The sequence below is a fragment of the Sapajus apella genome, unplaced genomic scaffold (genome assembly GCF_009761245.1).
Source record: "Sapajus apella isolate SASKATOON/1434 unplaced genomic scaffold, GSC_monkey_1.0 scaffold182, whole genome shotgun sequence".
Classification (NCBI taxonomy): domain Eukaryota; kingdom Metazoa; phylum Chordata; class Mammalia; order Primates; family Cebidae; genus Sapajus; species Sapajus apella.
In genome coordinates, this window is record NW_022437122.1 from 147446 (window position 1) to 163722 (window position 16277).

The 16277-nt window shown below is 54.0% G+C and overlaps 1 protein-coding gene across 4 annotated transcripts in view; it reads left to right on the top strand.

The window, feature by feature from the left end:
* Positions 1-3146: 3146 nt before the first annotated feature.
* Positions 3147-16277, top strand: part of FGD3 (FYVE, RhoGEF and PH domain containing 3) — a 70244-nt gene continuing 57113 nt past the window's right edge. For 3 of the 4 annotated variants that reach the window (XM_032268509.1, XM_032268511.1, XM_032268512.1), the window contains exons 1-2: positions 13473-13651; positions 14448-14949. In XM_032268509.1, the coding sequence (XP_032124400.1) occupies positions 14497-14949 (453 nt within the window). In that variant the 5' untranslated portion in view covers positions 13473-13651; positions 14448-14496. Of the gene's footprint in view, positions 3735-13472; positions 13652-14447; positions 14950-16277 lie in introns of those variants that run through there. The other variant, XM_032268510.1, reaches the window with a different exon arrangement.

Genomic DNA, 16277 nt, shown 5'->3' on the forward strand with positions numbered 1-16277 from the left:
AGCACTCGCCCACCGGGAGAGAGATCCAGGGAGAGCACTCGCCCACCAGGGGAAAGTCCCTCGGTCAGCTGAGAGAAATTTGGCCAGGGTTTGCAGAACAGTGTAGGGTCCCTGGGCCACCCTTCTGGTGAGTGGGTGCTCCCGCTGGTTAACAGTTTTCTCCCCACAGGCTCTCTCAATCCTGGCCTCTGTGGTCCCACACAGGCCCCTCTGGGTCCTGGACTTCAGAGCTCCTCTGCCCCACCATGGCCAGCTTTCCTGGAAGACAGGGCTGGGGTCCCTGGGACAAAGCAGGAGTCCTGGGGAAACCCCTTTCTCATCAATGGTGCCCACCCCTCATGAAGTGAGCTGCCTGGGGGAGGATGAGCAGCACCCCTGAGGGACAGGCTGAGGGACACTGGAGGCAACAGGGCCTTCCTTTGCAAAGCCTATGACTCCATGAAGATATTCAGGTGCGTTGATATTGAACAGCACCAATGGATCATCACTGTGGCCCCAGGAGCCCTCCATGGTCACCAGGAGCCCTCCATGGTAGAGGACTCATTTGAGCCATTGGGACATGAGTGAAATAATTGGTCAGAGAAATTGGAATATGTGCCGATACTTCCTAGTGGCTGCTTCTCCACTGTGGGCTGATCCCACCACCCTCCAACAGGTCACCTGTGCCCTTTTTCCGGATGAAAAAATACCACATCACTGGCTGGGCTCAGTGGCTCACGCATGTAATCCCAGCACTTTGAGAGGCCGAGGAAGGTGGTTCACAAGATCAAGAGATCGAGACCATCCTGGCCAACATGGTAAAACCCTCTCTCTACTAAAAATACAAAAATTAGCTGGGCGTGGTAGCACACGCCTTGGGAGGCTGATGCAGGAGAATCGCTGGAACCTGGGAGGAGGAGGTTGCAGTGAGTTGAGATTGCGCCACTGCACTTCAGCCTGGCAACAGAGCAAGGCTCTGTCTCAAAAAAAAAAAAAGAAAGAAAGAAAGAAAGAAAAGAAAAGACTGCATCACTTTAAAACAACAGTAAGCACTTCGCTCTTTAGTTTTGATGGGCCAGGAATTGGGGTGTGGCTTGGCTATGGCTTGGGGATCTCTCATGAGGCTGCAGATGGTGGCTGGGCTGCATTGTCATCTGAAGGCCTAACTGAAACTGAAGATTATTTCCAAAGGGGCTCATTCACACATGGCAAGTTGTTGCTGGTTGTTGGCTGGAGGCCTCAGTTCCTCTCCATGTGGGCCTTCTATAGGGCTGCTTGAGCATCCTCACAACATGGCAGCCGGCTCCCCCAGAGCAAGTTATTCAGGAAAGAAAGGCAAAAGCTACAGTGTTATGTCTGGCCTGGCCTTGGAAGTCGCCTTTATCATTTCTGCAATGTCCTATTGTACGTTAGTGTCCATAGGTCAGCTTTATTCACAGTAGGAGAGGCAGATACCAGCAGGTGGTGATCACTGGGCCATTGGAGGGCTGGCTGCCACAAATGTGTTTCTTTTTGAATGATGTCACCACTTCCTCCCATTCACCCCCACCAGGGATGACAGGACATTTGGCCTCAGTTCTACTTTTAAGGCACAAACCCCTCCGCACCCTCTTGTAGTCCCTCACCTGCCACAACCCCTCCCCTTTCAGGTCATCACAGCCAGCCTGCTACCGTGCTGCCAGAATTTATCTTGACCTTCTTAGGACAACAGCTGTGTATTCCTGGTGGACCTGGGTTTGTGTCCCTGGTCCTAATGGGACCCCACTGCTGGCCTCCTAGCACAGGGGACATCTGTAGAGGGGAAGGCTGAACCAGGTGGTAGTGGCAGGCACTGCTCTCCTTCCTGACCTGGGCTGGAAGCATCTGGATGGTCCAGGGCTGCCTCCTCAGGGGGCCCTGGTCCCTCAGGGAGGAGGAGTCAAGACCCAGGGCCAGGGCACAGCAACAGGGATTCAGATGTCAGTGGCTTGGATCCCTTGAGCACCTACTATGGGCCAAGCCCTCGTTTCTCACAAAAACTTCCCCACATGCATCCCACATTTTCTCCATTTCATGGAGGAAGAATGGAGGCTTCAAGAAGTCAGCCAGGCACGGTGGCTCACGCCTGTAATCACGGCACTTTGGGAGGCTGAGGCAGACAGATTACCTGAGGTCAGGAGTTGAGACCAGCCTGGCCAACATGGTGAAACTTTATCTCCATTAAAAATACAAAAAATGAACCGGGCATTGTGGTGGGCACCTGTAATCCCAGCTACTCAGAAGGCTAAGGCAGGAGAATGCTGGAACCCAGAAGGTGGAGGTTGAAGTGAGCTGAGATTGTGCCACTGCACTCCAGCCTGGGCAACAGAGTGAGACTCCGTCTCAAAACAAAAGAAGAAGTTCAGCGATGTGACTGAGGCCACACCCCCCACGAGTTGGAGCCCAGGTGACCCTGGCCGCCCCATCCCTGTCACAGCTAACTGCAACTCTGCATCCTCACACAGGCAGGTATCAGTGGGATCAGATGGAACCTGGGGACAAACTCCACATCACCTTAGCCTGTAGCTTTTGGGAGGGGGGCACACCACTGTGTCCTGTGCCTCAGTTTCCCTGTTGTCGGATGGGGGTAACCATACAGCCCCTGACAGGGGCATGAAGCGGCCCAATAAGCAACCATCCATGGGGCACCTGCAGCAGTGCCTGGCACAGGGAAGCTGAGGCCCAGAGAAATTGCTTTTATTTACCATTTTATTTTTATTTTATTTTAGAGACAGAGTCTCACCCTGTCCCCCAGGCTGGAGTGCAGTGGCACAATCTCAATTCACTGCAACCTCCACCTACAGGATTCAGGTGGTCCTCCCACCTCAGCCTCCCGAGTAGCTGAGATTACAAGCATGCACCACACGCCCAGCTAATTTTTGTATTTTTAGTAGAGACAGGGTTTCACCATGTTGTCTAGGCTGGTCTCAAACTCCTGACCTCAAGTGATCCTCCTCCCTCCGCCTCCCAAAGTGCTGGGATTTCGGGCATGAGCTGAGAAAGTGCTTTAAAAAATGAATTTAAGGCTGGATTAGCAAGCATTATTAAAATTGAGTCAGACTTTGCACTCTAAGCCCTTCAGGGCCCAGTGTTATTATTTATTGATCCTCTCCCTAAAACAATGAGGGCGCCCTCCTGGTGGGGGTGTTCAGCAGGGCAGGTGCTGGGCCTGCTGGAGCAGCCCTCGTGGGTCAGGTCTCCCAGGAAGCACCTTGAAATATGTTTGCAGGGGGCCTCTTCACTCTCAACTTGTGGCCATTTCATTGTTCCCAACCAAGAAGGTCTGAGGAAGCCTCCGATGGTGTTTCTGGGCTCGTTCTGAGCTTGTCTGGTCTAGGGCCGGCCCCCTCACTCCCGGCTGGGCCCCTCCTCCCTGACGATCCGTGGCAGATCTGCTCAGAAAAGTCCACCCCGCAGAAGCAGGAGGATGGTGGCTGCGGGTCCTCTGTGCAGCCCTGTTAACCTTTAAACCAGCACGGCCACTGCGGCTGTGAGCCGAGGGCCTGGTCGGTGGAGAGCCGGGGATTGCGTGTTTATTTGCCGTTGCCCCCGCCACCCTGCAGATCGCACCTTCCAGAACCAGTAAGCCAAGCTCTTCTCACTCCAGCATAGCGATGCGGAAATGCAAATACACCATCGTGTTGTGACCCATATTGCGAAAATTAGAAAAAGGAAGTTGTTTTGCTATTGCACGAAGTTCAGCCCGGAGGAGAAACTCGCTTGCCTTCGGACGACAGGTGAGTGGGGTTGGGTCCTGAGGACTTGGCAGAGCCCCGAGATCCTAACTGGTTTTGTGGGACTCTGGGGTGGTGGGAGCATTCAGGACAGGAGCCATTTCAGGGTGATGGCTGTTTTCAAGGCAGGAAGTAGTGGCACGGAATGGTGTCTTGTTTTTGTTCTGTCATCTTTCTCTGGGTTCCTGTAGTGTAATGTGTAAAAATTCAGTTATTGTGGGCCTTGAATGGCAAGTGTGAGAAGCCTTTGTGAACTGCAGAGTGCTGGCCCAGCGTTGCCTGTCATCTGGGGGCGGCTCGGGCTCTTGTGAGGCGGATGGTGCCTACCTGTGCCCCCATCAAAGCCTGGCAGGGGCCAGGTCCGAGGCTGACCAGATGCAGGGAGCCTTTCCCCATCGGCTGGCAGCGCACCAGCCAGGGCATCGAGACCACAGCCAGCCCCTCTCATATCACCAGGCCTGGGGGGCCGGGGCAGTGCGAGCCTTCCTCTGCCTGAGCAGAGGCGAGTGATCCCAGACGTGTCCCGGGGGCTAGGCCTTCCCACACAGTGTGGCTCCAGAAGCTTCCTCTGTTCTGCAGTTTGGACAGCAGATGCGGGCCTGTACCCACCAAAGGCTCCTCAGCACTCCGTGCCATGCCTGGCAGTGTGGGGCAGTGGCGGGGCTGCCTGAAGAGGCACACGGACTGATGGCAGGGTCTCAGTGGCGGTGGCAGCACAACCAATGCCACTGTGATTGTGCCCACTGTGCAGAGGGGGCAGCAAGGCATGTTTGGGTGGCACAGCGTGGACACACTCGTCTGCGAAGGGGGACTGAGGTGTGCCAGGCTCACTGTGGTTCAGGCTGGACACGATCAACAGGTGCCGCTGCCATTCAGACCGGCGCTTGCCAATGCCCAGGGTGGATGCTGGTCAGCCATTCTTGCAGGGGAGGAAACCGAGGCACAGAGCCGGCTTGCCCTGGGCTCCCCTGCCTGCAGAGTGTCTGACTGAGCCCCAACACAAACCTTCACAACTTGCTCGGTGACCCCAGAGCTGGGTGGGGCTGGCCGGCTGGGTGTGAAAGGGAGGAAGTGGTTTGTCCCCAGCTGGGCTGTTACCGGAGGCCGGAGGGGGCCCTGATTCCACTCCTCAGCGGGCTGAGGTCAGTGTCTACACGAGAACCAGACTACCCAGTGTGCAAAGCCCCTTGGAGCTATACCAGGCAGAATGCCCTGCACACAGAGACCTGCTGCCGTGTTCTACAGAGGCTAGAGCAGTTCACTGCTGTCTGAGGATGGGCCTGACCGTCCTGTCCTGCGCCCCTCGAGGACTCCCAGCTTAGGCCCTGGACTAGAACAGTGACACGGGAGTCGCAGGTGCGTTGCTGGGAGCTCCTGATGCATCCTCCCCACCTGCACTGATGGGTCTCTCAGAAGCCCAGTTTACAGATGAGGAAACTGAGGCCCCTCAGTAAGGGCAGTGCTGGGCAGGTGTGAAACCTAGACAAAGATGGGACTGAGCTTGTGGAGCAAGGAGGCTCGGAGACGAGCGTGTGCTAAAAACGATGAACAAGGTCAGGAGGAAGAACAGCGCAGGACACTGGTGCCTGCCCGTCCCTGGGCAGGACGACCATCAGCCCTGGGGACTGAGCCAGTCTGGGAGAAAGCAGGAGGTGAGGGGACCTTCATTCATCCCTGACATTTCTCCCCGTATGCTACCTCCCCTGTTCTGCAGATACTTTGGGTCCTGGTAGGTGACAAGGGGCCCATTGTCCAAGGAGGGAGTCAGGGACGTGAGTTTGCCACGGTTGGGTCTGGCTGACTGCAAGGACAGTGCAGGGCAGGCCCTGTGTGAAATGGGGGCCGCCACGTCTGGGTCTGGGGACAAGCTGCCTGCTGCCTGGTGACAAGAAGCTGTGCCCTTGATGCCTCTGTCCCCACATGTGAGATGAACAAGTGGGCTTCCTCACTCCCTCCTTCTGAGCTTGCCTCCTGCTGGTGAGTGTACTGGTCTCAGGAATGTAGCCCACAGGTAAATGGTTGCTGCATTTCCCGGAAAGCAAGTATAGAACCCCTAACAATAATCCCAGGCCTCCGGAATGGGGTCTCCCACTCTGTGACAACAAGGCATGCTGTCCCCTGCCTCACCTCCCAGGTGGGGGTACCGCAGACTCAGGCTTGGAGGGCGCACCTGTGGGCCCTGCCTGGGGCCCACCCCACTTGGAGATCTGTGCAAGGCTCCTGCCCAGGGTGCCCAGTCTTCTGAGGAGCAGCAGTGGCTGTGCAAGGGGACCGAGGAAGGAGGACAAGAGTGCGTGAATGGGGGCAGAGCTCCGAGGCTTCAGAAAGGGACACTGACGATCCCGCCTCCCCTGGACACCCCCAGCTGGGCCGGGAGGTTGACAAGGAGGCTGGTGTGAGGCAGGGCCTTGCTCTTCGCATCTTGTCATTTTGGTGTGAATTCAAAAAACTTCTCATGAGAATCTTCTGAAATGCATACCTTTAAAAAAAGGTTTTCTTTTTAATGGTGGTAAAATACACATAACCTAAAATATACCACCTTGATCGTTTTTAAGTGGTCAGTACAGCGCCCTCAGCACATCGACATTGCTCTGCAACCGTCACTGTCATCCATCTCCAGAGCATCTTCACCTTCCCAAGCTGAAAATCTGTCCCTGTGAACCCCTCCCCATTTCCTCCCCGGGCCCCAGCAGCCGCCATTCTGCCTTCTGTCTCTGTGAATTTGACTCCTCTAGGACCTCACGTAGGTGGAATCACACAGGATTATCTTTGTGACTGGCTTATTTCACTTAATGTCCTCGGGGTGCACCCTGTTGTGGTATTGGTCAGAATTTCCTTCTATTTTTTTTGAGATGGAGGCTCGCTCTGTCGTGATCTGCCTCCCAGGTTCAAGCGATTCCTCCCAAGTAGTTGGGACTATAGGCGCCTGCCACCATGTCCAGCTAATTTTTGTGTTTTTAGTAGAGATGGGGTTTCGCCATACTGGCCAGGCTGGTCTTGAACTCCTGACCTTGTGATCCGTCCGCCTTGGTCTCCTACAGTGCTGGGATTACAGGTGTGAGCCACTACACCTGGCCTCCTTCTGTTTTAAGGCTGAACATGATTCTGTTTTATGCGGAGTCCACCTTTTCTTTATCTATGTATCTGTGGATGGACACTTGGGTGGCTTCTACCCTTTGACTGTTGTAAGGAATGCTGCTGTGTATGTAGGTGTACAAGCATCTAAGACCCTGCTTTCAATCCTTTTGGGAGAAACATTCTTGACTATGGACTCACATTGGAAACTGGTGTTGGCGTAAACGTGGCTGCCCTAAGAAGAGCTGCCACAGCCTTGGGAGAGGTGGACACCCCCTATCCACCAGCCCCCAGCCTGTCCAGCCTGTCCTGTTCCAGGCTGTCCAGCCTGTCCTCCCACTCCACAATCACAGTCTCTGTGCCAGGACTATGGGTCATGAAGCCTCATTTGGTCTTAATCAGCAGAAGTAACTTGTAAAGGTGGTGGTGTGAACAGACACTCACAAATGAGTGTCTGCTCGTGGCATGCCTGCACACAGGACGGTGCTTCGTTGATCCGCCTCCTCTTCCCCCTGCTCAGCTTGCCCTCACTTCCCACCCTCTCTGAGGTCCCTCTGACCCCCACCCCAATTCAGGAGCATGTGGCAACTCACTGAGTTCTCCGCAGAGATGATGGAGACCCCCCCCGCCCCCGCCCAGCAACCAGGGCATTTCCCAGGCTGAAACCCCAAGGTAATTGCTCTGGGCTTCCACGCACCTCCGGGTCAAAAGATAGCTTTACTTTTTTTTCTTTTTCTTTTTCTTTTACTTTTTCTTGGGACAGAGTCTCGCTCTGTCACCCAGGCCGGAGTGTAGTGGCACGATCTCGACTCACTGCAATCTCCACCTCACAGGAACAAGCAATTCTCCTGTCTCAGCCTCGTAGCTGGGATTATAGGTTCCCACCATCATCCTCGGCTAATTTTTGTATTTTTAGTAGAGACAGGGTTTCACCATGTGGTTAGGCTGGTCTCAAACTCCCGACCTCAGGTGATCCACCCAACTCAGCCTCCAAAGTGCTGGGATTACTGGCGTGAGCCACCAGCCTGGTGGCTTTAATTGACTGCCATCAGTCATTACATCTGGGTATGGCCAGACTGCCCTGGGCCTTACTCACTGTGGGTGGCCTCAGTGGGTTTGGTACCTAAAGCTGCTGCATTGTGTGGAGGGACACAGGGCAGGGGCCAGAGCACTTTACCCCCCTGCTCACTGGCTGCTGTGATGGAGACACAAACAGTCCTAGGACGCCCTGGATTCTGGGGCTTTCTAAATTTCTTCATGTTTGTGGATTTCCTCGTGGTGGGTAGTGGCAGCCCCGGGTGTCTAGGACCTGTTGCCTTGCTGAGTCCACAGTGGGCACAGCTCACCTGGGTCAGCAGCTCCAGCCTTGCTCACCTGAGGCAGCTCAGAGCTTCCTAAAGGGAGAGTTGGGGTGGCGGGGTACAGAGAACTGACCTCGGCTCCCTCAGTGCCTCTGTGGAAATATAGGCATAGTCCTGGGCGGATCAGAGTGACCCAAGCCCGGGGGCTTCCAGTGCCTGCGTGCCAGGGCCAGCCTCTCTGAGCCTCGGCATCTTCCTACGAAGGACAGAATTGTCTCCTGTGAATGTGAGAAAGGGCTCGGCACTGACCCTGTGCATGGGTGTCCGTGGGTGTACGTGGGTGTGATCACATTATATGTGTGTATGCATTGTCAACCTAAAATAATCAAGAGAATCAGACTGTAGTTAAAAGAGAGTTTATTGAGGCACAAAGTTGAGGAATGCAGCCAGGGAGACACTTCCGACTTGCCTTGGGGAGTGTTTTAAGAAAAGAAAGGATGAATCAGGAGACGGGGTGGTATCCGTTGTTCATCGGGAACTCTCATTGGTTCACAGAAATAATACTGGTTAGTGATTGGCCAGCCACTGTTGAACTACAGGGCAGGTGGCATTTTAGGGCTATTTGGCATCTGTTTCTCTAGAGCCTGCATAGCAAGTGGTTTCAGGAGGGATCCATTTGGCTTGATGGGGAGTGAGATGTGACTGTGTTGTATTCCAGTGCTCTCAACGCCTGATCATATAAAGGGGCTGGCACTCCTCAGATAAAGGTCTTTTTATTTTTCAGCATACGTGTGCACACATGTGTATGTATGTGCACATGTGCGTTTGTATATGCATGTGCGCAGCTGCGCCTTGAACTCCAGGCAGTGGCCACACCAGCCCAGGAGGGTTGCTGCTGGCAAAGCCTTTGGCCGCAGAGGGGCTCTGCCCAGCTACACCTCCCGAGGCGGCTCATCCCTCTCCTGCCCTCTATCCAGCTGTCTTTGTTTTTCTGTTCTCATTACCTCTTTTATTTTAAAGCAGCACATACTCTGTAAAAAGTCACTGCAACAGAATAGAAGGAAGTGAAGTGACAATTAGGGGCTCCTCAACCCAGACTCCCCTTGTCAAGGACCCCCTAAAAACCTCACTTTTAATTTGGTTACTTTTATAAAGACCCTGTCTCCAAATATGCCTGCATTCCAAGGTACTGGGGGCTAGGACTTCGGTGTGTGAATGGAGATTACCAGCAGGATCCATAACACAGGTGTTTGCAATGCAGAGTTGCAAACGCGAAGCCAGAGGTGAGTGTCCTTCGTTTGGTTTGGTTCATCTGCTCTGGCACAAAAGCCCTTCGAGATAAGACGGGAGTGATTTGAGGGCCCCCAATGAGCACAGCACACCCTCCGCCTCTGGACAGGATGTCGGGGGCCCCGGCTGCTCCAGCCGCCCAGGCTACAACCACACACCTCCTCACCTTGCCTCATGATCCATCCTCCCTTCTGTGGTAAGGAAACCGATGCTCAGGAATGAAACTCACCAAGTTTGGACAGTTCAACGGCAATAAAAGTGAGATTTTTCTTTTTTTCTTGAGACAGAGTCTGGCTCTGTCCCCCCAGGCTGGAGCGCAATGGCAAGATCTCTGCTTACTGCAACCTCCGCCTCCCAGGTTCAAGCGATTCTCTTGCCTCAGCCTTTCAAGTAGCTGGGATTACAGGAGCCCACCACTACACCTGGCTAGGGTGGGACTTTTCTTGATCAGCCCCGTGAGGTATACGTGGAGTTACATACCATTGATGCACATGTTTTAAGTGTACAGTTGGATAAACTTTGACATAGGGGTGTGCCTGTGAAATTATCACCACAATCAAGGTAATGAGCATGTGTAGCATTCCTGAAAGCTCTTACATTCCTTTGTAAGCTCCTCCCCGCCCCCAACTCCCCTTCACCCACTCCCACACCGCTTCCCCTACGCCAACCCCGCAGCCCTTCCCCCTCCTTTCCAGGCACCCAACATATCTGCTTCCTAGCACCATAGGCTACTTGGCACTTCCTAGAATTCTGTAGTAATAGGAAAACATAGTAGGTCTTCTTTGCCTCCTTTTGCTCAGCATAATTATTTCTAGATTCATCTGTATTCTATTCCCTTTTTAAAAATGGTCTGAAAGATCTGACTGGACTCGGGGACTCACACCTGTAATCCCAGCACTTTGGGAGGCTGAGGTGGGAGGATCACTTGAGGTCAGTAGCTTGAGACCAGCCTGGCCAACGTTGTGAAAAACTGTCTCTGCTGAAAAAAAAAATACAAAAATTAGCCAGATGTGGTAGGCGCCTGTAATCCCAGCTACTTGGGAGGCTGAGCTGGGAGACTTGCTTGAACCTAGGAGGCGGAAAAAAGGTCTGAAAGATCTGGGTAGAATTAGCATCATTATTTCCTGAAATGTTTGTGGAATTCACCAGCGAAGATCTCTGTGCCTGAAGTTTTCTATGTGGGAAAAGTTTTCACTATAAGCATTTCTTGTGCTTGTTTTACACTGAGCTTCTTAGATGTATACATTTTTAGTTTCCATCAAATCTAGAAAACTTGTTATTGTTTCCTCAAATATTTTTTCTGTCTACCCCTTTTTGAGACTCCAAGTACACATGTATTACACTACTTGAGGTTTACCCGCATTTCACTGTTGCTCTGTTTTCTCTGCATGTGTGGGTTTCATTTTGGGTAGCTTCTGTTCCTGTCTCTTCAAATTCACTAATTTTTCTTCTACAATGTCTAATTGGCTGTTAATTCCTTCCAGTGTGTTTTTGGTCTCACACTTTGTAGTTTTCATCTCTGGAAGTTTAATGTAGGCCGTCTTACATCCTCCATGCCTCTACTGGACTTTAGAACATAGTAGAACATAGGCATGATAGCAGTTTTAATGTCCCTTTCTGCTAATTCCAACATCTGTGTTAGTTTTGGGTCAGTTTATGTTGAATTTTTTCTCTTCATTATAGGTTATATAGTCTCTTTTATGCATGCTCCACCATGCCTGGCTAATTTTTGTAGTTTTAGTAGAGATGGGGTTTCTTCATGTTGGCCAGGCTGGTCTTGAACTCCTGACCTCAAGTGATCCAACTGCCTTGGCCTCCCAAAATGCTGGGATTATAGGCATGAGCCACTGCACCTGGCCTATGCCTGGTAATTTTTTATTGGATCCCAGACTATGTGAATTTTACCCTGCCATGCAGTAGATATTTTTATAGTTCTAGAAATACTTTTTTTTTTTTTAAATCTTTGTTCAGGTATCCAGTTTTGTAAACACATGGCCTTTCTGTTAAGGTTTGTTAATATTTGCTATGTGGGACCAGGGCATTGATGACTGCAGGGCTAATGTATCCATCGTTCCTGAAGCGAGACCCTTCTGAGTATTCAACGCAATGCCCTGTAAACTGCGGGGCTTTTCAGGCTGGCTGGTGGGCAGAGGCATGTCCCTGCCCTGTGAACGCGCCCTGTGGTCCTCGCAGGTGGTTCTTTCTCTGGCCTCGTGTGCTGTGCCCTGGCACACATGCCAAATGATCGTCGAGGGGCCCCTCTGAGATCTACAGGTTCTCTCTCTCTGTGCAGCTCTCTCCTCTTCAGGGCTCCGTCCTGTGGACTCTGGCCACCTTAGTCTTCCCAGTTCTGTCTTCTCAACTCAGAGAATCCACTGGGCTCCATGGGGCTCCCCTTCCCTGATCCACGGTCGGGAAATAGTTTCTGGGCAGTGAGCTGGGGCAGCAGGAGGGCTCACCTCATTCATTCCTGTCTCTCAGGGACCGTGGTGCTTTACTGCTCAGTGTAGAGTCTTGCAAACTTGTTTCGTACGTTTTGTCTGTTTTTGTTGCTGCTCCGGGTAAGGGTAAATCTGGTTTCTATTACTCCATCCTGACCAGAAGCATAATTCGGAGATGGGGTTGAACCAGGCTCTGTCTTGCCAGACAGCTACCTTTGAACACACCAAGGCTGAGCACAGCTCACATTCCATCCGGTGTATTTTTATTGCTGTGCCATATTTGACCTTTGGAAACCTGAGTTTATCTCTTGTGCTGTGAGAGGAATGCAGCAAAACATGTATTTTCTGTTTAGAAATCTTAATATTGCCCCCCATTGAACTTGTTAGGAATGTGGCAGTAGCCAATCAAATGCCCACCTGAGCGATTCTGGAGTCATTTAAAGAAATGTTCATTCAAAAGCCCCAAGAGAGCAAGGACTCAGGAGCCTGTGCAGGGTGGGGTGCTTCACCCGCGGAACCTGTTGGCATCCACAGCCACGGGGGACGCTGCCGGGGCCCGGGCCTGTGCTACACCCTGCTCGGAGGCACACTTGCCTGCTCTAGGCAGCCAGGGCAGGCGCTGGGACAGCTGCCTCACTGTGTGCCTGTGACTTTGTGAAGCCTGTTTCTTCACTGCTTCTTCTTTATTCCACTTAGCAAGTGAGGCAGGAGCATGTAAAGCTGCTGACAGAGGAATATCTGAGTGTGAGTGTGAGTGTGTGTGAGCGTGCGTGTGCGTGTGTGTACATGTGAGTATGTACATGTGAGTGTGCGTGTGTGTGTGAGTGCACGTGTGAGTGAGCATGTGCGTGTGAGTGAGCGTGTGTGTGAGTGTGCATGTGCGTGTGAGTGAGCGTGTGTGTGTGCGCGTGTGCATGTGCATGTGAATGTGCGTGTGTGAGCCAGCACGTCAAAGTGAGTGTTTGAGGGAGCTTCTCTGTGTATGCCTGGGGGAGGGTGTGAGGTATGGGCTGGGGAGGGGCCTGGTGATGCTCACCAGCTCACCTCACATTGGGCAGTGCCTGCATGTTCAAGGTGACCCTTCCCCTGGGCCACAGGATGCTGGGTGGCCAGGGACAAGCTCAGCCCTGGTCCCAGAGTTTCCAGCCAAACAGGACACTGCCCACCCCACAGTGCACGGCTGCTGGTGCAGGCCCCACCCTTCTGGAGTGTGCCAGTCTGGGGTTGAGGATATGGCTGTGCAGATGCCCATGCCCCATTCCTGGGGTCCGCATGCTGGGCAGTGGCACAGAGCTTCCCTCCACACCTCCCCAGAGCTGGGGCCTCTGGCTGCTCCAAATACAGGTATTGATTGACATACCACCTATGCAACTTACGACCATTCAACTTTACGACCACAATCGCTAGCCACGACTGCTCCACGTCTGGCAGCGCAAACGTTGCCCAGCTGGGCGTACGACAGTGCGGACCAGCTTCCAGCAGCACTACCATCTCCGCGTGCACCATTTCAACTGTACATATAGCCTACTCAACTTACGACCAAATGGTGTTACGACCGGCCCGCGGTCCCGACCGTGGTCGTAAGTCGAGCGCTAGCTGTACCAGTTGGAGAAGGTGGTTTTCTTCTCTTCTGGTGTCTTTTCAGTACCTCCTAAACGGCTCTACTTTGAACCTGCTGGGCAAGAAAGAGATTTTCAAGGAAACCCTCTACTCTGTGCCAACCCCTGCCAGCCAACCTCAGACCCCAGCGTGGACCCAGGCGCCTGTGCCCGCCGACCCTCGGCACCCTCCTCGGAGAGGCTGGCAGCATCGGGTATGGGGATGAGTGACTGCCACTTGCAGCTGCGGTCCTTGGCTCCTTGGCGGCTGCGTCTTGGGCTCAAGAGGACAATTTGAAGGGATGGCAGTCTCCCTCTAGGCCCATCTCACTTTGCTCCTCTTAGAGGCGCCTGGTGAATTCTTTGTGCACTTAGAATTGACACCTGAATTTGGTCCATGAGAGGTGTGGTGGGCCAGTGTGAGGTGCCTCCAGCGCACAGGAGGGAGGAGTCTGGGGGCAAAGACCTTGGTCCACATCCTCTGGCGGGACCCGCTTCCTCGCCGCGCCCTCCCCCAAGGGAGATGGTAGAGACAGCTGGGACCCGGGACCCCTGGGGGCTGTTTTCTGACCTGTCCAGCAGGCAGTGGTGGGGAGGAAGTGGAGGAGGAGGACTCACATCCTGGGAGTATCCGAGGATTGGAAAGCACCATGGATGTGCTATAAACAGAAGCCACTGTGTTCCTGCTGGCTGTTGTCACTACCTTGGGCATATATCTTGAATATAGTTTGAATTTATTGAACAGCAGATAGCTTCACACCGCAGGGTTACCTTTTTATGCAGAAGAAACTTAATTTAAAAGCAACACATTTTCCATTTTCTGTTCTCTAAAAGCCTGTCTGTACAAGACCCACCCGAAGCTGAGCGGGGCATTCACTCTTTACACACAGCCCCCAGCCCACCTGCTCGAGGCTTTGGGGTGGAGGGCGGAGGGTACGGCCTGGGGGCTGCATTTGGGAGGGGCCGGTCATTCCTGGCTAGCACTGACTCAGGCTTGTTTCTACCCTGCAGGAAGCCCCTGACCAGCCTCCAACTGAGCCCAGTGAGCTCCGCTTTAAGGATGGAGTCAGTTGAGGGGTCCTCAACCCCTCCAGAACCCATTACTGCCCTAGGGGTGCCAGATGCTGGGCCTGGCCATTCCTCCCTAGGGAAGCTCCAAGCGCTCCCTGTTGGGCCCAGGGCTCACTGCGGGGACCCTGGCAGCCCAGCTGCAGCAGGGGACAGCGCTCTAGACATGGCCTTCCCGGGAGAGCTGAGTGGTAGCTTGAAGATCCCCAACCGGGACAGCGGGATCGACAGTCCATCCTCCAGTATGGCTGGAGAGAACTTCCCCTGTGAGGAGGGCTCAGAGGCTGGCCCAAGCCCCACTGTGCGGGGGGCGCACCCAGAGACGGCGCTGCACAGCCAGGTCCCGAAGGTCACCCCCCAGGACGCGGCCGACAGCGATGTGGGTGAGGACCCTGACCCTGAGACCACCCCCCAGAAGGCTGATGAGGACACCGGCCTGGCCCAGGTAGGCCTCCCCTACTCTGTCCCAGCTGTGGGCTGCAGGCCTTTCCTTGGGGGGGGTTTGGGGTTTTCAGTGGGCATCACCCCACACCTTGTTTCCAGGAATGTGGCACACAGGCTTGCGCTGTGTGCAAGGGGAGGTCCTGGGATGCAGTCTCCTGAGAAAATCCCGTGGCAAGAATCCACGCAGGCCATGCCAAGCCTACCTGACACCTTGAGCAGCGACCTCAGTCCTGAGCCTCAGTTTCCACAACTGTGCAGTGGGCACCTCCCGACTCTGGGGAGGTGTGATGGTCAGTCCTACTGGTGGTGCTGCCAAACCGCCCTTTGCACAGCGCTCACTGCCGACTTCATAAAACTCCTGGGAGGAGACAGTGTGAGTGGGGAAACTTTTTCTCAATGGGAAACTGAGGCACAGAGAGCATGGCATCTGCCTGGGGTCACCCACGGGGCGTGGCACAAGCTGAGTCCTCTGTGATTTTCAGGACAGGGTGAGGCAGGACCTGTGAGGCCCGCAGTGCAGTGTGGAGACCAGAGCGGACCGTTCCCACAACACAATGGAGCTGCTTGGAGGGAGTTCATTTGCATTCTCATTAGCATTTATGGGGCTCTTAGCTAGGTGCTGGGATTGGGGGGAGATGGAAAGGCAGCAGATGGCCTCAGGCTCAGAGAAACTATGGGTCTGGGGGGGCACAGCATGAGTAAGCTGCCAAGTGACCAGGTCCTGGGAGCGTTTTCCGGGTCAGGCTTGCTGGCTCCTGGGTGGGGACGTTGCTGGCTGACACAGGGACCATCAGGAGACAGGCTGGCAGCTGAAGGGCAGCCTGGTGCCTGGCCCACTGTGGGCCGGCTTTGCAGAGACGAGGCCAGGGCTGTGTTGAGTGCAGACTTTATCATCACTCGGTGCAGGAAGGAGCAGGAGGCAACTGCCATTGATGTGATGGTTTGTCATCCTCAGTTTCCAAGAGAAAGGGGCACATCACACACACTGTGGGGCCACGGGGAAGCCCAGGGTCGGTCAGGAGTCAGGGGGTTCAAGGGGGAACTGTGGGCCCGAGACGATAATGTGGTTACTGCAAGAAGGAATGGGCAAGGCAGGGTAAGCAGGCTGAGGATTGGCTGGTGTGAATCATTTCAGTGGGTTCTGGGGCACAGGGACTGTCCCTGGCTGTCTGGTACCTGCCCTGGGGTGAGGAGGGAGGGGGATATGGCCCAGAGCGTGAGGGCCCCATAGAGGGGTGGCGGGTGTGGCTCTGGGTGGGTTGGTCTGCATTGGAAAGGCGAGTTTGCAGGGCAGTCCGGGCCTTCATTCTCTCTAGGAGGGGCAGTCCC